This window comes from Saimiri boliviensis, chromosome 10, assembly GCF_048565385.1.
Source record: "Saimiri boliviensis isolate mSaiBol1 chromosome 10, mSaiBol1.pri, whole genome shotgun sequence".
NCBI classification, from domain to species: Eukaryota; Metazoa; Chordata; class Mammalia; order Primates; family Cebidae; genus Saimiri; species Saimiri boliviensis.
Genome location: NC_133458.1, coordinates 63,988,307 through 64,010,606, shown reverse-complemented (window position 1 = coordinate 64,010,606; position 22,300 = coordinate 63,988,307). Strand labels below are relative to the sequence as shown.

Here is a 22,300-nt window from a genome sequence, read left to right as displayed (position 1 = left end):
AGCTTACTAGTATAATTTCCATAAATCTGTCTCTGATGTCATACTCTCAGCACTTAATATTTTCCACAAACATTAATAGAAACTTTGTTTTGTGTAAGTCTCTGTCCATTTAGAATATTTTTAAAAATTCATAATCATATGAAACATTAATAATAAATACAAAATGAGAGGTACAGATACTGAAAAGTAGGATTGCAGAGTGGTAGAAAATATTTCTGGCTAGAGTAGATAGGGAAGGGTTCAAAGAGGAGTAAAATTCAGGTTTCTATTTGCCATTGACTTATCACATGACTAAGTCACTAAGTGACTTAATTAAAATTAAATTAATTTATCATCATCCGATCACCATTTCACACCAGTCGTATCTCTTGCAATATTGCCTAAATGATGGCAAGACAAACAACTCTTTGAAAATGATCACATTGACCTTCAGTATCTAGATTTTTTTCTTTCAATACAGGTATCCATAGAAGCAATCTGATGTAATCCAACGTGAGTTCAAGTACAGTCATTTAATATCCCCTATCATTAGGTCAGTCACATGTCCTTCATAGATAAAAATCATTACATATGAAAGGGTGGAGAATGCGTGGATCCCTTATTGTTACTACAACTGAGTCATATATCTTGCTCTTTGAACTGGGTGGAAACTTGTATTCTTTCTCTGTCTCAGGTCAATTCAGTTCACTGAGATGATTGGAACTTGTATTCTTTCTCTGCCTCAGGTCAATTAAGCTCATTGAGGTGACTTGCATTCCTTCTTTAAATGTGTTGAACCTTCAATTTGGACACAGATTGGCTAAATAGAGGAGACAGAAAAAATAGAGAAAATAAATTATTAACCAGATCAGAGAAAGACAGAAAGACACACAAGATTTACTATAGAGGGTCACAAGAAGAACATCCAGAAGAATTAAAAACCATAGGAGAAGGAAAAATAGGTAAACAGCTTTTTAATTTCTATAAATTTGTTGTTAATACTCATAATAAAGGACATAGCTGGGATATGAGAATAATTGGTCAAACATACGTGGATAAATAGATGTGACTACATACATGAGTGCCAGGGAATGCTAAGGAAGGGCAAAAAGAGATTGAGAAGAGGGGATTGTTACTAATACATAGCAATGTTGAGTGTTTAGGGTGTTCCGGGCACTGCACAAACCTTTTAAATATACAAATCACTTAATCTTGCCATAACATTAGAAGGTACTATCTACTCTTTACTAAAGGTTGAAGAGTAGATAGTACCTCTGTGGGATAGCTGAGTTAAGTAACTCGTTCAAACCTACACATAATAATCAGCAGAGACGGTCCTTATCTAAGTTTTTCTGCCTTTGAAGCCCAAATTGTTTAATGGAGCCAAGTACTAAAGAAGAAAACTTTTGTAAATTAATTTAGTTTAACAATTTAAAAATGTGGAAAGGCACAGAATGAAAAGAGCATATCATCTGAGAAGCCCAGTGAGTTTGGCTGAAATGGAGTGAACATGTACATGTCGATGGGGAGGAAGATGATTAGAGAGAAGTGCTATGTTGTGGTTCTTTTAAGAGGAAACTCAGGGCTGAGCACAGCGGCTCACGCCTGTAATCCCAGTACTTTGGGAGGCCGAGGCGGTCAGATCACAAGGTCAAGAGATCGAGATCATCTGGCCAACATGGTGAAACCCCGTTGCTACTAAAATACAAAAATTAGCTGGGCGTGGTGGCATGCATCTGTAGTCCCAGCTACTCAGGAGGCTGAGGCAGAATTGCTTGAACCCGGGAGGTGGAGGTTGCAGTGAGCCAAGATTGCGCACCACTGCACTCTAGCCTGATGCCTGGAGACAGAGCGAGACTCTGTCTCAAAAGAAAAGAAGAAGAAGAAGAAGAAACTCTTAGATATTATATAGTCTGCGGCAGGGAGCCATTGCAAGTTTTCCAAGGTGGAATCATAAGAAGAAAACACTTCATGGGGCTGAAAAAGGCAGTGTAGTAGAATGTCCTATGATAATGTACCATAGTGTAGAGTAGTGGTTAAAAGTATAGTTATGAGAGAGGGACTACTGGTTAGCAGCTTACCTGCTGTGTGACTGGACAAATAATGCAAACCTTAGTGTCTTTTATTGTAATATGGGAATAACAACAATAGTAACTACTTGATAGGCTTCTTGTAAAGATTAAATGGCATAATCTCTTTGAAGTGCTTGGCAGTTCCTGATACATGACCAGTAGTTAATAAATGTTATTTGTTATTAATACCATTATATATTATTACTCCCACAGATAAAAAAGAACAAAAGGCAGCAGAGAGACAAATCTTTAGTGTTGGGAGGCTATAGACAAGTTGGTGAAAAGGCTACATGAGGGTGGATGACAAGAAGGTGCAGATTGTGGCAATCACTTCAAATGGAAAAAGCACTGCTTAAATGAAGATATGTGAGTGCCAACTTGCAAAGGAACTGGGCAGGTTTCACCAGAAATTAAGGAGGCTTAAGAACAGCCCAGCCCAGCTTGACAGGAGTGGTGGTAGCACAAATACAACACTGGTGTCTTTAAATAAGCCAAGGGCAGTTGAAAGTAGCAAGAGCTAGTTTGTTTTAGGTCCATCATGTTTTATATTCATACTTTCATGTCAGTGGAGCAAAGAAATTTAATACAGTATAACAGAATGGGAGAACCTTATTTTTAAAATCTCTGTGTTATTCTGATCTTTAACTTACTTATATCCTTGATAGAGATCTTTACCTGAAGCTCAAGACTATAGAAATAGTACAATCAGTATAACAATATAGCACTTTATTTATATCCTGCACCGTTTAGGGAGGGTTAAAGGCCATTCAAAAGGCTACATAAAATTCAACAATATTATGTAAACAAAAGGTGAGATAAAGGAATAAAGCAAAACAAAAGTGGAAACAGAGATGAGAGGCATAAATAAGATTAAAAACGCAAGTGATGAAGATGAAAGCTTGTATATTTACCCCAGATGGACCACAGGGCTGTTGTTAAGCCTTCAAACAGTGAACAATGCTATACTCATGCATATCCAATTAGAACACGTGGAAAAAATAGAGGCCTGTTAGAGAGCCTAATTAACAATTTGTAAAAAAGCAAAAAACAAAAAACCCTTCATTATATGGCCAAGCACTAAATAAATCAAGGTAAGAAAAACGTGTAAAGAATAGGAAAAAATTATGGCTTTGAAGTATGAGTTAAAGAAAGGGGAAACAGCTTCAGACTATGCAGTAAAAAACAGAGTGATTTTCTTCTTCTAAACTTATGCAGTAAGCTGATAGGTAATATGTGTAAGTCATGGAATGTAGACTAGAGGTTACAACACAGCTATTTCCTCTATGTTCATAAGAAGTAAAGAAAAGCTCTGATGTGAGTTAGCAGTACTTTACAAATTTGAATTGGGAAGACTGCACATACTTTTCCTCAGTTTGAAAAAAATAGTGGACAGCAAAAAATATTAAATGTTGGCAGTAAATATGGAAAGAAATTAAAGCTAATGTAACATGCTAAAACATGCTATGTTTATTTTAATAATTTTAATTAAAATGTAAGAATTCTGAAATGCCCTGGAAAAACACGGGCCTTGACCTGACCTCTAAAGTTTTAAAATATTACACCCTTTGAAATACCATTTCTATCTTGAAATACCTGTGTCTCTATCTTTTTAAAAACTTCCTTTTTCTTTCTTTCCATTTATCATCAAATAAAGGATGAGCAGATATAACTCAGAAACCGTCAAACATGCTGAAGAAAGTCCACTGCAGAAAAATTTCTCCTGGCCTTTTCACAGGTGTGCGCAGAAAGGTGCTACAGAATTGGAGAGGTCGGAGATTTTGTATTAACTGTATTAAATGCAAATGCAGAGAAAATTTCCCTTAACGATATCCTGTATCCTTATACGGAGATGAAGACTTCTGCGAACTCTGAGAGACATATCTCTATAAGTTGAAACGTCCCCGATGATTCAGCTGATGCACATTTCTCTACTTGCCCTTTCCAGAGAGGCGCAACGGAAGCGGTAACATTCCTCCCTGAGATTCAATCTGTTTCTCAATCTCTCAAGGAATCAACACTCGGTCGAGCCGGGCCGGGAGCATTCATTCGCGGTGAGGTTTGATTGGCTCACAGCACAGCGCCAGGGCTGGGCCGAGCACCGACGCCTACCCTTCTTTTCCACAGGAAGCCGGCGCTCATTCGAGCAGCCGCCCCTCCAGGCAGCGGCTCCTCAGAGCAAGCTCCCAGAAAGAGAGGCCGCTGTTTGTTTCCACCAGGTCTTTCCACGAAGCCGGAGTCTCCTCTTCCAGAATTTCACGTCTTAGTGGCCGTTCTAAGGAGCCCGAGGTAGGCGCACGCGAAGTTGGGAACTCCTATGGGACAGTTCCCAAGAAGGGTCAGGCTCTCAGATTCCCTGTACGTGGTCCTCGCGGGAGAGGGGCTTCTCGAGGCGTAGATGGTGTGGAGGAGTCCTGTTCCAAGTCCCTGGGGACCAAGTGGGGTGCCATGTAGACTCGGGAGCTCCCGGAGCAGCGCCCAGACCGTCGCGGCACTGGACCAGGCTGGCCGGAGCGCGCAGAGCCCGCGCGGTGCGGGAACCTGGTGTCCGAGCCCGCGGGCGGCGGGTGGGAGGGAGCGTCGTCCGCGGCGACGGGAACCCGGAGGGAGAAGCGCGCTCGCTGCGGGCAGAGTCCAGAGCGCGCTGCCAGGCCCCGAACTCTGCCTGCGTGGAGAGGTTGGAGACCCCGCGCCCAGGAAAGCCCCTGCAGTGCCCAGCGCGGCCAGAGCAGCTGGAGCGTCCCGGCGAGCGCTCCCCCTTGCTGCGCTCTGGGTTAGGCAGGGGACCGGAGGTGAGTCTCACCTCGGGCTCCTGCGGGTCATGCATTTGGCTAACGAGCTGCGGTTTCTCTTCAGGTCGAGATGGATCTCGAAGGGGACCGCAATGGAGGAGCAGGGAAGAACTTTTTAAAACTGAACAATAAAAGGTAGCTAGTTTGTTTCATTTTCATAGTTTACAAAATTCCAAGATTTGGGTAGTTTATTTATAGCTTCCAGCTCTGAGATAAATGACATATTGTTGTTGTTTTTAATTATATTTATTTTAAGAAACGCAAACCAGCCTTTGGAATCAATGTCCCTGCTTAGAGCAGAAGGTTGTCGGCTGCGTGGAGCACAGCATATGCATTCTCCGTCAGTCTTTTTTGTTTTTTCTTTTAATGATACATAATATTTTACATATTTATGAAATAGGGTATATGAGAGTGTTTTTTTTTAACATGCACAGAATGTGTAATGATCAAGTCCAGATATTTGGAGTATCCATCATCTTGGGTATATTTCATTTCTGTGTTGATAACATTTTAAGTCCTCTATTCTAGCTACTCTGAAATATACAATATGTTGCTAACTGTTGTCACCCTAGTCTGCTGTCGAACATTGGAACTTATTTGTCCTATTCAACCGTTCTTAGCCATTCACCAGCCTCTCTTCATTCCACCCTTTTACCGTTCCTGGACTCTCTCCCTTAGTCTTGGTGTGCCTCTTCCTCAGCTTTCCTGCCCCAGACAGGCGAAGGCTCATTTCTGTCTTGAACTTATGCTTTTCAAGTGGTATTCGTTGCCCATACCTGAGCCATATGCCGCTGGTGATCTGCTCTGTGGTCCAGGCTCTCGATTGTGGTAAATGGCTACGTAAACATCGCGTGTTTGTGGCCTGGGTGATGGAAGGTCAAAAGTGCATTTTGTTTTTTTTGTGTGTGTGTTGTTTTAACTGGCAATAAATGTCTTTATATAATATTGGTAATGTAACGACACATACAGAAAATAATTATTTAAAGTTAATTTTGATCATGGTGCTCTGGCTTTACAGGAAATTTAAAACTCCACTCAATAGATTCATTGTTAGTAGTAAATTGTAAGATAAATTAGTAAATACATTAATATTATTAGAAACTGAAATGTAAATTATAAGTTAGTAAACATGTTAATATTATAAGAAACCAAACTTTTCAGTGTAAGATAAAAAATACAAATGTGGAAATTAAATGCATTTTTAAAAAATAATGTTCAATTTGAATTGGAAATTTCAATGTGAATTCATAATTTTTTAGTAGTTCATTTTAAGGCACAGTAACAATGAGCACTGTTAGTATCAGATCTTGATTTCTTAATACCATTCCTCCCTAAAAGAAATAACACCTCAATAATTAATTTCAGCCAGGTCTGGGGCAGGGGCAGGAAAAATACAAAGTGAGCCTGGAGTATCTTGTGGTACCTGAAAATAAGAAAGTGGAGTTTAATGGAGTAGTCAAAAGCACACTGGAGCTGGCTGGAAGGAGCTTCCACTGGCCAACTCTGGGAAAATTTGAGCATCAAAGAAAATCCTAACTGTAATAGATTTTTAGATGCTGAATGCAGCTGTTGAATCCCTACTACTCTGAGAGGAGGGAAGCTGAAAGAAAGTGTGAGAAGTAGAGAAAATAAAGGAATTATCTTTACAGAAAAATTCCAGCTATTACTTTGCAATGTGCATTATTATAATAGATTACGGCAAGGATTGTCAACGAACCCTAAACCATTCAGAAAAAAAGTTGTATCTAAGAATTTTCTTCAAAATGTTTACTAATTGGAAGGAGAATGTGCTTTTCCAATTAAAGATTTTGCAGTTATCACCTTAACCAAGTGCTCAGATCTGGTATCACTCACAGTAGAATAGATTGTAGTAAATGACTCATCACTTGCATTTTGAGTAAACAACATCACTTAGCAAATGTTAATATATCTACAAAAACATTTAGTTTGAATCCAATTAAACTTGTAGACTGGGGCGGTCCAATAGATATGTCATGTGAGCCACATTTTGTAATTTAAAATTTTCTAGCAGCAACATTAAAAAATAAAAATAAAAATATAAAACTAATTTTGAAAATATATTTTGTAGAATTCAATATATCCAAAAGATTGGATTTTCTATATGTCATCAAGATGATTAATAAGATAGTTTATGTTCTCTTTTATGCTAAATCTTCCTGTTTGATGTGTATTTCACATTTATTGCACTTTCCAATTTGTATTCAATTTGATACAGGTATTTATTGCACTTCCCAATTTGTATTCAATTTGGCCCAAGATGTGGGACATTCTGTAAGACAGCCGTTTATGTCCCTTTACAAAAGTCAATGTTAAAAAATATAAAAGGAGGACTTCCAGATTAAGAGAGACTAAAGATATATAACTACCAAATGTAGTGTGTGAACATTACAAAACAAAACAAAACAACCTAAATGTTGAACAAGGAAAAAACTTATGGATAACATTCTTAGGGCATTTTAATGTGGATTGGATATTAGCCAATATCAAAATTGCAACCACTTTTCTTAGGTGTGATAATGTTAGGAGAACATTGGATTGAAATAGAAAATTTTTGTTAAAAAAAGTTCATATAAACAATGAAAAAGGCTCCATAGAGTGGAGGGTAGGTATTCCGCTTTTTGTTTTTCAACTTGTAATTTTGAAAACTTGATAGCTTAAAGAATTATGTACTTATGATACAAACATTTAGGTAGATTTAAGAAATATTGAGGGTATGTGAAGGGAAACAGTAAAGAAAATTGTTTGATCTTTCACATATTTCTATTATTGGTTCGATCATGACCTGTAGACTTTTCTTTTTCAAATTAGAGATTATATTTTATGTAAGTAGTTCTTATTAAATTGTGCTTATTGCCATTGATTTAAATCTGTTTTAACATGGATTGTAAAGAAGTATATCGCTTTGGTAATGGATAATGCTGGGATAATAGTGCTATTTGGAATATGTCTATTTGCAAAGATTCTTTATTAAAATGATGTTTGATGAATGACTTGTCTTTCTAAGCACTGCGTTTTGTGCTAATGGGGATAAGTAAGTAATCTAGTAGGGGTGAGAGTTTGTGTGAAAGTGCATTTTAATGTGATGTAGTATCTCAGAAACCTGACGTTTGTACCTTATAGCTTGGTGGTCAGGGAACGGATTTGGCATTTAAATATAGGCTTTGTTATAGCTGTGGGACCTTGAACAAGTTAACTCTTCTCACTCTTCTACATCTCTAAAAGGAAAAAAATGTGTCTTTCTTATAGAATTGTTTATGAATCCTGTGTGGGAAGTGCTTATTTAGCTAGTGCCTGGAACATTATAACTTCTCCAGAGTAGCAGCAGTCTTAGAGAACAAAAAAAATAAATAAAAAGCTTAGAGCTAAAACTCAACTATTTATGGCTGTTTTTCTCTTTTCATCCTGGTTCCAGGGATACTGAAACCATGCCTTTACTGGGAATTGGGTGGGACCAAACCTGAAGAGTTATGTTTGTGTATTTTATGTCTGTCTAACAAGATCCAAAGCCAAATGAGTAAACTCCGGATTTTTTTTCTTTAGAAGTCTCTTCACCTCTTTTGACCTCACTTAGTGTAAAGAACAAAGACAAAGATGAATTTACCTTGTGAACTTAAAAACCCTGTAAAAAATAACACAATTCTTCCTACTTTTATACAAAAATATAGATGAGGCAGATTTTTTATAGTTGGTTTGTTTTCACATCCTAGGTGGCAGTTACACAGAGTGGAAAATGGGTTACAGAGTTAGAGTCATTTGTATCTGGGTTCAAAATAAGAATTGACCTTATGCCTGAGGACAACTTTTTGACAATTTATAGAACATCATTTTTGACCATAGTTTTCTAGAGTGCGTTTATTTCATAATGGTTCATTTAGGGCTCCAGACATTTTTTTTCACAATTAGATTTGCTCATAAAGAGTAATTTAATTTTCTTCTTAGGCTAGTTATGCCCAGCATCTAATTGTCACTACTATTCACTAGTAAAGGGAATGATTAAGAATAATATCTAGGCAGTAGACGGATAAAATATCAATGCCATCATTACTCAAATGACAATTAAGGGGATTCATAATTAAGGGTAAGTGTGAATGATTTTCTAATTAGAATAAAAACAGGAAACTCTTTTTTCAGTATGTCTTTTTTTTCTGATTGCAAAGGGTGTATGTATGTATTCATCATAGCAAATCAGGAAATTTCAAAGGCACAAGGAAGAAAATATTTTTAGAGAGATTTCAATACTCAGTGAAAACCACATATGTAGATTTCTAAGATATATGTAAACATATTTAAACATTATAAATGGTATACTATTACTATCCTGTTTTTTACCTGTATAATATAGGCATGTTTCTTCATCCTATTTGTCATTAAATGTACGTTCTATATTAATTTGAGTAATTTAAAAAGTATGTAATTTCTAAAGTTTCATGTAATTTCTTTGTTGTTTTGCAGTGAAAAAGATAAGAAGGAAAAGAAACCAACTGTCAGCGTTTTTGCAATGGTGAGTTTTGAATTTATTAACTATAAAAATACTTTGTAAATTTGATGTCTCCTTACATGGAAAAGAGATATTTCATCTGATATAAGATTTTCTAACAGAGTGTGTTAATGGAGGAGCAAAATAAATTGGTTTGATTTAGCTTATTTTCAGGAGAATGCTGATCATAACTTGCCATGTATATTAATAATCTGCAGCCACCCTTCCTGACTTAGATTTCAATATTCTCCTAATAAATTATGTTGCTTGTGATCCATTACCTACACAAACATCTCTCCCATCTGCATAGAGGAAACCAATCACGTAGAGTGCTGTCTTTAATGGCTCTGAAATTCTGGCAGGTTTTAGGTCAAAGTCCATTGCTAACAATAAAAGATAGCAATAGATTATTTATTGCTACGAAAATTTTACAGCATTTTGGTTAGTCCATTGCAAATTTTAGGTAAAAGTCCATTGCTAGCAATAAAAGGTAGCAATGGATTGTTTATTACTATGATTTCAAATATGCCATATGTCACTATTCCCCTGTGCTATATATTGATGAAAATCTAGAATTTGAAAACCTTAATATAACTCTTTATTTCATTTTCTGGTTGCACGTGGTTGTTTAGAAGCTTTTCTTTGATCACACTTGGAATCAGACAGGAATCGTATAGGTGTGGTTGGTTGATGACTTCAGTGCCATGATCTTGGCTCACTGCAACCGCTGCCCACCAGCCTCAACTGATCCTCTCACCTCAGACCCTCAAGTAGCTAAGACCACAGGTGTGTACCGCCATGCCTGGCCAAATTTTGTATTTTTTGTAGAGATAGTGTCTCGCTATTGCTGCCCAGGCTGGCCTTTAACTCTTGACCTCAAGTGATCTGCCTCACTTGCCTCCCAAAGTGCTGGGATTACAGGTGTAAACCACTGTGCCATACCTAGCTGATGATGTCTTATCTACCTGGATTCTCACTTCCTTTTTTCTAAGAGTACAAATTTAGGTGAACTGTTAGGTGAGTGATTCCAGAGATTAGAACTGGGAAGACTACTGAGTCAATTAATCTAACAGCACACGCTTTATAATTCCGTCATTACACAGGAATTTTTTAGGGGGAAGGAGTGGATAATTGTCTTGTAAAATGGATTTTAATAAATTGATTATAAAAATAGTTGTAGGCAGGGAAAAAATAGTCATATGACTTTTACACTGAAGACTCCATGGTTCCCTTATGTGATCTTCGTCTCTCTGTGCTACAATTGCTCTTGCCATAACTCCTGCTTTTATTCTATCTCCACTTCCTTTGGAATTCTGGGGAGATGAGACTAAGTACTTGAATCATTGTCAGACTACTTGAGTAACCAAGTGACAGTTTTCATTGTTACATTCTTTTATGGAAAGAAGCATTTAGGTTAAAGTTGTATTTATTCCCAGGATTTCGGCGCTGTCGTTTTGAGACTTTCAGTTTTTATTATTTGTAGTTAAATAGTTTTAAACCTTAGGAGTCTTATATTTCAGAAAATTTAACAGACCTACTATATAGACGTAATGTTATCAATACTCAATTCATTTTAAGGCACAAAAAAATAAAAATATGAAGCTTCAATATAAGGTGGTAGTAATGGAACACATATAGCACAATATGCCAAGCATTGTCCTAAGTATTTCATATATGATATCATTTATTCCTTACAACTCCTTTTGAGTTGGATACTATTATTCCAATTTTCCATGTGAAGAAATTAAGGCTAGACATATTCACCTGTCTGAGGATACACGATGGGGCCAGGATAGAGAGAATATACAATAAGCCTATTGATGAAGTATTCTACTACTTAGATAGATTTTCCTCACATTTTTTTCCTGAAAAGTCAACATAGAAAACATTGAATGTAACTTGAATATAAAACTTAATAAAAACAAGGACATAATAAAAGTTTAACAATAAAATGGTGATGTCACTGCCATCACTTATTAATAATAGTTTTCAGCAAAGATTAAAAAAAACATTGTGTGTTCAGTGTTTCCAAGAAGCCCAGCCTCAATGATTCACACTAGGAGGACTCAGAGGATTTATGGCAAAAGGAGATTAGGGAGAAGTCCAGAAGAAACCAGGTGCAAACTCCTAGAGTTCTTGCCTAGTGGAGTCACAGGGCACACTGAATTTGTTCAAGCAGTGAGTTGAGACAGCACATGTGGAATGCTGTTGATCAGAGAAGCTCATTATAGACTCAATGCTCAAAGGTTTTCTTAGGGGCTGATCATGTAGGCACCCACACAGCATGCACCAAAATTTCAGGCTCATAGAAGGAAGGCAAAAATGCAGAAGGTAGAACCGTATTGTTTGTACAGATAGTTTGGCTATACTTATCGATTAGAATGGTGATGATCCTCCCCGAATCCAAGTTCCAGCCAAGGGCCAACCTTGTATGCAGGCCTTTCTAAACATAGCAGCCTCAAAATTGCTGTGTTAGCTCTTGTCTGCATACAATGTTTGTTAATTTATTTCCACTATGAGACTTTTTGGCAATCTTTTTTTTTTTTAAATTTTTATTTTTTTGAGACGGAGTTTCGCTCTTGTTACCCAGGCTGGAGTGCAATGGCGCGATCTCGGCTCACCGCAACTTCCGCCTCCTGGGTTCAGGCAATTCTCCTGCCTCAGCCTCCTGAGTAGCTGGGATTACAGGCACGTGCCACCATGCCCAGCTAATTTTTTGTATTTTTAGTAGAGACAGGGTTTCACCCTGTTGACCAGGATGGTCTCGATCTCTTGACCTCATGATCCACCCGCCTTGGCCTCCCAAAGTGCTGGGATTACAGGCATGAGCCACCGCGCCCGGCCCTGGTAATCTTAAAAAAGTGATGAAAGAAGTAAGGAATAGATTCAAATTTTTCTAATAGCCTTTTAAGTTTACATCGGACCTTGTTTCAACATTTACAGAAACACAAAAGTAGAATAAAATCTAAAGCAAATGAGGAAATGGGACACATAGAACAAGAAAAATAAAAGTTGGATTGCAGTTTCTACACAAAATGAACTTCTTAAAGATTGTACACCCTTGGTCAGGTGCAGTGGCTCATGCCTGTAATCCCCACACTTTGGAAGGCTAAGGTGGGTGGATTGGTCCAGCTTGGGCAACATGGCAAAACCCTGTCTATACAAAAAATACAAAAATTACCTGGTCATGGTGACACATACCTGTAGTCTCAGCTACTTGGGAGGCTGAGGTGGGAGGACCACTGGAACCTAGGAGGTGGAGATGCAATGAGTCAAGATTCTGCAACTTCATTCACTCCAGCCTGGGTGACAGAGTGAGGCACTGTCTCAAAAAAAAAAAAAAAAATTACATAATCTTGTAAGAATTGTGCACTGTAGATTGAACTCTGAGCCTTCTATTATATGTGTCTTATGGAAACATTAATGTTTTTTCTAAATAGATAATACTTAACAATGTTAAGTGTTTCCTTTGTACCAGGCATTTGTTAAGCACCCTATGTTTATTGTGATATAATCTTCATAATCTTGAAATAGGGACATAAGTCCCTGCGATTTGGGAACTTGTATTATTCTTACGTTCCGGATGAAGAAACTGACTCAGAGAAGTTAAGTAATGGATTCACAGGGCCACATAGCTAGTAAGCAAGGTAGGCTCAGATATGCCCAGTTGCTTTTAACAACTATAATCACTTATGATTACAGTTATGATTGGTTAAACTGTTATCTCTCTGGAATTGAAGAGTTCATTGTTGCTGTTACCTTTTCATCTTTGAACCAGGTCGTCATCAAAGACTATGCCACCTGGCTCAGTATCTCCTGTCCACGTTGGTGCTCCAACCAACTTGGGTGACTTATATGGTTATATGGATAACCACTCTTTGATCTTCACAGCTGCAATAATCATACAAACCTACCTGTATCTGGATCTGTTTCCTTCTCCTTCTTTCCGGTCATCACAGAGTTTTAGTCTTAAGACTAATAATCACTCGTACTTTGGCCCCTATCTCCTCTGCCTTTTCAGGAACCTTACGTCATCAATACCACGCATTCTCTTCTGTATCTTCCATCTCTCCCTCTCAACTGGGTCTGTCCCATTGGGATTGACACATCAAGGCACTGCACTGTCATCTTACTGATGCCCTTCTTGGAGCCACCCCTGCCAGCTCCCTTCACACACAAAAGTGGCCTTTGCATTCTGTCTTGATTTCACCATTCACTTAGTTCTCAGCCTATTGAAGTTTGGCTCCTGTTCCTGCCTCTCTCTGCATTCAGTAGACATTTAAAAATTCTATTTGATCTCTTAGCAGCACTTAGACTGTCTCCTGTATATTTTTTGTTTGCTTCTATTATGTCACGGTTTGTTGATTTTCCTCCAGCTCTTTGGCTTTTTCTTGTGTCACCGTTGCCTGTGAAGTTAGATTTCCTCAACCCCTTGTCATAGGAGTCAGAGATGATGTGGACATCCCTATAGTTCCACAGAGCCGTTTTCAAATTATTTTTGATTCTCATGCAAAACTCCTTTGTCATTTGAGTTTTACCCTGCATAATTATACTATCTTCTATCTACTTTCAGTGGTATCCTTGAATTACTCACCCCCAACCCAGTTCCTTAAGGACTTTGGCATTTGATTGCTTCTACTTAATTCACCTTATGTTCCTGTTACTCCTCTGAATATTTTGATAAACTTGTAAATAAGGCTCAACATTCTTTGACTTCTTCAGTTCTAACAACCCTGCCCCATAAATTACAAGTGTGGACAGGACCTTGGGCTTATTTTGTATGAGTGGACTTTCTTGTACAAAGGTATAAACACACACACACACACACACACACACACACACACACACGTACACGTGTATCAGTCTTTAACCACAACCTGTGATTCCTTCCAGCTCTGCCCTGCCTCTTTATCATCCCTCTTTTGACATTGTATATTCATTTCCCATTGCTGCTGTAGAAAAACAGCACTCACTTAGTGACTTAAAACAACACAAGTTTATTATCTTACTGTTCTGGAGTTTAATGTGTTACTGGACTAAAGTTAAGGTATCAGCAGGATTGTATTTCTTCTGGAGGCTCTAGAGGAGAATCAGTTTCCTTCCGTTTTTCAGCGTCTAAAGAACACTTGCATTTCTAGACCGACAGGCCCTTCCTTGCATCACTCTTGTGTCCTCTTACTTCAATCATCACATCTCTTACTGACTCCAGGCCCCCTCCTCCCTCTTATAAGCACCCGGTGATTACATTTGCCCTCCTGGATAATCCAGGATAATCTCCCATCTGGAGATGTTTTAAATCCTCAAAGTCCCTTTTATCATGTAAAGAAATACATTCACAGGTTCCTGGGATTAGGAGTTGAACAGGTTGTGGGGGGAGCATTATTCTTTCTACTACACCTGGTCAAGACGTTATTCTCTCAACTGCTCTCTCTTCTAGTATCCTCCTTCCTTTTTGCTCTTCTAAAAATTTACCGATAGCAGCCACATCATACCACGTTAGTTCCTGCCTTAAAACCATTAAATGCTTTCCTTTCTGCTTACACAGGAAGTTCAGTGTAAAACCCAGACTCCTTTCTGTCACTACAAAATGCCCTACATATCTGACCTCTGTCATTTCTGAGTTTACTGCAGACAGTATTCTCCCTTACTCTACTCTTGCCACGGTGTTCATTCTATTTGGTCCTTGGGACACAGCTATCTGGTTTTCACCCAAGGACCTTTTCATTGGCTCTACCTGCCTGGAATGCACTATCCCTAGATCATCAGGATGAACTGCATCCTTCCTGTCACTGAAGTCTCATCATGGATGTTATCTCCTGAGAAAGACGTTCTCTGACCAGCCAAACTAAACCAGCTGACCATACCTGCGTCTGGGTCATACCATGTATGGCATTTCTTCTGAATGTTTATCACTATCTGATTTCTTTTTTATGTGTTTGTCTTCTCTCTGAAGGTAAGCTCCAAGGGGGCAGGAGGTTTCTTTTTTTGTACGTTTTGTTCTCTACTGTTCCCCAAATGACCTGGAACGGTGGCTGGAACTTTTAGAGGAACTTAACTATTGATTGAATGTTGAATGCATCTGTTCCCTCTTTTACTGTATGCACTAGAATGTATGCTTTGTGAGGATAGGTAGCTTATCTTACTCACTGTTGTCATCAGTACCTGGAACCAAGCCTGACCTCATTAGGTGCTTTCAAATATTTGAAAGATAGTTGAAAATATTCACATATCCCTTGAATATTAAATGAATAAATGAATGAATGAATGAATACTCTCTCAAATCCAGGTCACGTTTGCCATCTAACCTGCTGAATGTTCCTAAACCTCTTTCCTGTCAGTACCTTCTACTTGTTTGCTCTGGGAAGCACAACCTTTGGCATTCAGCACTGATCAACATGCCTTTTATGTGGTTCTGGTTTCACGTTCTCTCTCTTTCCTGCTAGCATCTAATCAAACATTTTGCATTTTCTTTCTTTTCTTTCATGTGCGTGTGTATGTATGTGTGTGTCTTTTTTTATTGCATTTTAGGTTTTGGGGTACATGTGAAGAACATGCAAGATTGTTGCATAGATATACTCATGGCAGTGTGATTTCACCCATGCTGGAGTACAGTGGCAGGATCACAGCTCTCTGCAGCGTCAATCTCCTAGGCTTAAGTGATCGTCCCACCCCAGCCTCTGGAGTAGCTAGGTCCACAGGCCTATGCCACCACACCCAGATAATTTTAAAATTCTTTTTTATAAAGAGAGGGTCTCCCTGTGTTGCCTAGGCTGGTACTGAAACTCCTGGGCTCAAGTGATGCTCCTGCCCTCAGCCTCCCAAAGTGTTGGGACTGCAAGTATCAGCCATCATTTTCAGCCCATTTTTTTTAAATAAAAAGGGCTCCAATTACAATTAGTTTATACTTCTTACATTTCACCTGTGTTACAATGCTTTTTGGTCTGCCTGCTCTTTTACTTTATGAGACTGAAAAGTCTTGTTAATTATTATATTTTCAAAACCCAGTAACAGTACCTGCTTATATCATATATTTGCATATTGTATGCTCAATAAAAGTTTCTTGTATTCTCATTTACATCCTTGTAACAGCTATGTAAGGTTTTCTGTGTGTATGAATATTTTCCTCATTTTGTAAATTCAGAAACTGGGGCTCAAGTTATTAAGATTTGTTTCCCCTAAAGTCTCCTTCCTAATAAACTACAGAGCAAAGGCATTTGACTGAGGCTTTTATCCTCCACAGCATTATATTACCACTTTCCTCAACCCTTCTTACCCCCTTCATTCTAGAAATCAATCTACTTCATGTCACAAAGAAATATGAGGTTCTAGCATCTATAAGGAACTTAACCAAATTTACCAAGAAGAAACGAAGAATCCAATAAAAAGATAGGCAAAGGACGTGAATAGACACTTCCCAAAAGACATGTGGCCAACAAGCATGTTTTTAAAAAGCACAACATCATGATTACTAGAGAAATGCAAATCAAAACCACTATGAGAAACCATTTAACACCACTCAGAATGCTGTTATTACAAAGTAAAAAAATAACAGATGCTGGCAACATTGTGGAGAAAAAGAAACACTTATACACTGTTAAGCCATTATGGAAGACAGTGTAGTGATTTCTCGAAGACTTAAAGATGGAAATACCATTTGACTTATTACTGGGTATAAAGGTTGCTGAGAGAAAGCAGAATAGACCCAAAGTCAGGCAAGCAAGTTTTATTTATCTGAGGGGCTGCTCTGTAACAATCAGAGGAGGCTTGCCTGAGCTTATAAAATGAGAGGTTTATATGGGGTGAAAGGAGAATAAGGGAGTTTTAGGACTGAGATAATCTATCCACTGGTAACAGGCACAGAGATAGTTTGTTAATTTATAACAGACTTATATTACATCATCCTGTGACTTTTGTGGTGGCAGTCTTTTAAAAAAAGGAGAGAAACCAGGAGTTTTTTTTTTTTTTTTTTTTTTTTTGAGACGGAGTTTCGCTCTTGTTACCCAGGCTGGAGTGCAATGGCGCAATCTTGGCTCACTGCAACCTCCGCCTCCTGGGTTCAGGCAATTCTCCTGCCTCAGCCTCCTGAGTAGCTGGGATTACAGGCATGCGCCACCATGCCCAGCTAATTTTTTGTATTTTTAGTAGAGACGGGGATTCACCCTGTTGACCAGGATGGTCTCGATCTCTTGACCTCGTGATCCACCCGCCTCGGCCTCCCAAAGTGTTGGGATTACAGGCGTGAGCCACCGTGCCCGGCATTTTTTTTTTTTTTTTTTTTTAACAGATATGTGTTAAACAGGAATTTACAAGAATGGGTAACCAACCTATGTTTTCCCTCTCCTCCCTTGAGCTGCCCAGAGGGCTGTAATCAGGCTTTGCTTAATTGCAGCACATCTGGCAGCCTTGGTGTGGCACCTAGGGAGGGGTTCAGGAATGTAGCTGCAGAGCAATCAGAGGGAGGGAAGGGGTCAGCCTGCATGGAGGGGGTTTTCTTATACTTAACACTGGATATATACCCAAAGGAATATAAATCATTGTACTGTAAAGATGCATGCGTTGTGTGTTCATTGCAGAGTGATTCACAATAACAAAGACATGGAATCAACCTAAATGCCCATCAATGATAGAATGGATAAAGACAATGTGGTACATATACACCATTAAATACAATGCAGCCATGAAAAGGAACAAGATCATATCCTTTGCAGGGCATGGCTGGAGCTGGAGGCCGTTATCCTTAGCAAACTAACACAGGAACAGAAAACCAAAACTGCACGTTCTCACTTATAAGTGGGAGCTAAATGATGAGAACACATGGATACATAGAGGAGAACAACACACACTGGGGCCTTTTGGAGGGTGGAGTGTGGGAGGAGGGAGAGGATCAGGAAAAAATAACTAATGGGTACTAAGCTTAATACCTGGGTGATGAAATAATCTGTGCAACAAACCCACATGAAACAAGTTTACCTTTATAACAAACCTGCACTTGTAACCCTGAAATTAAAAGTTAAAATAAACAAATAATAAAATAAAATAAATACAAAAGGAAATATGAGGTTCTGAACTCTTTCACTTTTCTGTCTTTTTTCCTGGAAAATTAGTGCTCCTTCCTTCTAGTCTAAGATTAAGAGACGTAATTCCAGTTTTCCCAGCTCAGTGAAGGGTGTCTTTTTATCAGTCAGCTATTTCTTTTTGTTTCCACACTTTGGACCCCAAACTTGAGGGTCCCCAGTCTTTTCTAAGTACATTGTGCTCTTTTCTGTCTCAGTTTACTATTCTTTCTGGCTTGAATGCCTTTTTTTTTCTTTGCTTTTAACACTTGGTCAACTTTCAGAGCTGGAAGGAAACATCACCTCTTGCCTTTCCACAAAGGAGGGAATAATGATTGACTCAATTTTATGTCTATTCTATACACTGTGCTGTCAAAGCATGCAAAATATATATTGCATATACATTTTTCTTTAATCTCTCTGAAGGCAGGGGTTATATCTTTGGCATTTATTTGTCATTGAATAGGTATTCAGTAAATGTTCACATTCATGATCCACTTATTTTTATTATGGCCAATGATAAAGTTCTGGAGGTAAAATGTCCTGTGTTGGTGGTGATGAGAGAAATCTTTGCATATCAACTATCTTCTCTTCCTGTACTGACGAATTTGATATTTGGTCTACTTTAATATAATCTCTAAAAAAGACCTCTTCCCCTTCATTTGTGTTTAAGGAAGCAGATGAATTCTTACTAAGACAAAGTACATAGTGCAAAATTTAGCCAGTGCTTCAATGACATATGAAAAAATATGCTAAAACATGATTTTTCCATTAATGTTTTAATCTGTAAATATGATGGTGTTTTTAGGTTGTCAACCCATAATATAACACAGAAAGTTATGTCATGAACCCAAACTTAAGCTTGTTTGATTACATTTTTAAGAGCTAGAAAAAGTTTAAATGCTTAAGTATGTATTAGATACCTTTTTTTAATACCAGACCTTAATTTTGATTAATCATTTCATAATTTGATTTTACCTTTTCTCTCCTGCTTTACAGACTGACATTCACTACTGCTAATAACCATTCTTTATTTCTCCACTTAGCAGTTCAGTACCAAATCCCCCACTTACTGCTGTAAGATTAGTATAAGCTAACTTTAGGATTGGTTTCTGTCCCTTTGTGAAGTATATGTAAGTTCTAAAATATAGCTTTCTGTGGCTATGTCTTTTTTTGCTGCCTGATCTTTGTTTTGGTTTGTATTTCCTGCCTAGGCCTATGAATTTTTACCCTGTTTCCTCCCTGCATTTCAAACCTGTTGCCTACAGCTAAATCCACATGATAACCTCCTACCCAGGGGTGTATCAATAGACACCCACAGCTGGCTTTATCCTGTTTCTGTTTCCTTTCCTTTGGTTTTCTTTCAACCCTTAGCTAGTTCCTTGAGTTATAGAGGAGGAGTATTAATTGCTTCCCAAGTGGGCCCTGAGCCCATTCCTCTTAGCTATATCCTGTAACTTTTTGGGTTCAGAGAAGCTTTCTTTCCTTCCTGTGACTTGCCTACATTAAAAGAGATTTATGCAGATCTCCATTAGTCATTCATTATTGCCATATTCTGTCTTCTCAGGAAAAAAATGTTCCCTGAGAAGCATGCATCAGACTCATTCCTTTCTTTTTTCTGCTCATTATTGAGGCCTAATTATCTTCAAATCATTTTATATTTATGTTAATTCCATTGTGTGGCAGGTCTTTAACCCAAACCTCTTTGTTAAAGCAACACAATGTTTCCTCCATGGTATTCTCAGAAGGGTCTTTGACATTCAGGTTTTTTGCCCATGAGATGATAAGTGGTTTCTATTCTTAGAAACTAGAGCAACAAATACTATATTATGGTACCATTAAATACTTCTACTGTTTCCCAGAATGTCCTATCCTTCTATCAGACTTCATATAAACAGACAAAGTCCAGGATGAAGAATTAGGCCAGAACTCAATGGAAGAATCAAATGTCCATTTCTAATTAAACTATTGCAATAATTTAGCAAAGGTAAGAGGGTACCTTGGACTAGGGTGGTATCAGTAGTAGTCTGAAAAATGATTGGATTTTGGATATATTTTGAAAGGAAAGCAAATCATCCATGAAACTATACTAATTGTTCCTCTGCTATTCCTTTTTCTCTCTTTTTAGTTTCGCTATTCAAATTGGCTTGACAAGTTTTATATGGTGGTGGGAACTTTGTCTGCCATCATCCATGGGGCTTCACTTCCCCTCATGATGCTGGTGTTTGGAGAAATGACAGACACCTTTGCAAATGCAGGAAATTTGGAAAGTCTGTACTCAAACATCACTAATACAAGTAAGTATTATTTGTGTACCAATTTTATTGGAAACTTGAAGCAAAAACAATCACTTAGAGTGATGTTTGTGGATTCTTTACTAAATACATATTAGCGTCTGTAGTCCTGTAGGAGGCAGATGGTCTGAGCTATAGTTCGTATCTGTAATGAGTTGGAAAAGATATTATTTACAGGCATTAGAACACACGATGGAAGTGCCAGCAGAGATATGTAGAAAAAGAGAGAAGTCTGTGAAGTCAGAAATATTTTGGAAAGCTTCAAGAAGAAATATAGGAACTTAATTAGAACCTTGAATGATAAGTAGGAATCGTTTGTGCAGTTTCCTGACAGGTTGAATATGGGTGTAAGAGGAAAAGCCCGGATAATTCTAAACTTTTTAGGCTTAGAAACTTGAAGGATGCAGTTACTATCAACAGAAATGAGAAATGGAGAAGAAGAGTGGGTTTGAGCAACAAATACCAGAAATTTAGTTTTGGACATCATTATATGTTGGGCTCTCTGGAAGCAGATGCAGGATGAAGTGGGGCAAAATTTGTGTGTGTGTGTGTGTTGTGTGTGTGTGTGTGTGTGTGTGTGTGTATGTGTGTGTGCACCTGTGTGGGTATTTTAGGATAGGATAAGTAATAGCTTGTAGCTTGTTTTGTATGTTAATGGAAATGATCCAAAAGAAAGGAGAAAGTGATGTTCGAACAAGAGAGAGAAGAAATTTTGCTAGGGTGATGTCCTTGAGAAGAATGGAATCCAATACTGAGGAGGAAAACAATAACAGGTTGGAAACGTGAATTTGAATGTCAGTACCCAGTGGTGTGTATATGAGGAGGTGAGAATCTGTGGAAGTTTTCTTCTGTTAACTTTAGTTTTCTCAGTGAAGTAGGAAGCAAGACAATTGGCTGATAGAGACAGATAAAAGAGATGTAACATAGCTCTCTAGGAGAGAGGGATATATGATATATGAATGAGAATGAGATCAGCAGGTATCTATTTATATTATGCATGCAGAAGTATAGCATGATTAGCATAACCCTCTCACACTGTTAGAGCAATATCTGTGTCTAGACTTCATTAAAAAGTCGGCAAGATCTGAATGGACAGAGATGTACCATTAGGTCTGCTGAGCCACCAGAGATAGATGATTATTTCTGTAGTGACAGAAATAGACTGCAGAGTACAGAAATAATCTGAGTGTAACATACATATCCTCTCTCCCCCTCCCCACCTCTCTTTCTCTCTCTCTTTCTCAGCTGGGGAGGAATAGATTGGTATCTTTGAGTTTCCTAGGTCACTTCTGGTCAAGCATAGATTGATTTAAACTAAGCCTCTCAAAGACTTACAATCCAGTTTGCACTCAGGTGATCAAACTTTGAAACTACCTATTTGAGAATGTAGTTGAAAATATAGTGATACTACTTAGCTTGCAAAGACCTTTTAGCTTTTGAACTTTAAAGTTTCTGATGAATGCAAGGAATCATTTCCCCAGAAACATGCACATATATATTCATACCAATCTGGGGTATATATGGACCTTTTGATATTTGTCACTGGGTCCTGTGAACCACTTCATGATCCTAAAAAGTACGTTGTTTACCCTAGCGTCAAACTACTTCAATTGTG

General features: G+C 38.1%; 1 protein-coding gene across 2 annotated transcripts in view; it reads left to right on the top strand.

The window, feature by feature from the left end:
- Positions 1-3,996: 3,996 nt before the first annotated feature.
- The window catches only part of ABCB1 (ATP binding cassette subfamily B member 1), a 118,712-nt gene continuing 100,408 nt past the window's right edge, over positions 3,997-22,300 (top strand). The window contains exons 1-4 of one of the 2 annotated variants that reach the window (XM_074379357.1): positions 3,997-4,337; positions 4,905-4,975; positions 9,314-9,362; positions 20,520-20,688. In XM_074379357.1, the coding sequence (XP_074235458.1) occupies positions 4,911-4,975; positions 9,314-9,362; positions 20,520-20,688 (283 nt within the window). In that variant the 5' untranslated portion in view covers positions 3,997-4,337; positions 4,905-4,910. The remainder of the gene's footprint in view (positions 4,338-4,904; positions 4,976-9,313; positions 9,363-20,519; positions 20,689-22,300) is intronic. The other variant, XM_074379358.1, reaches the window with a different exon arrangement.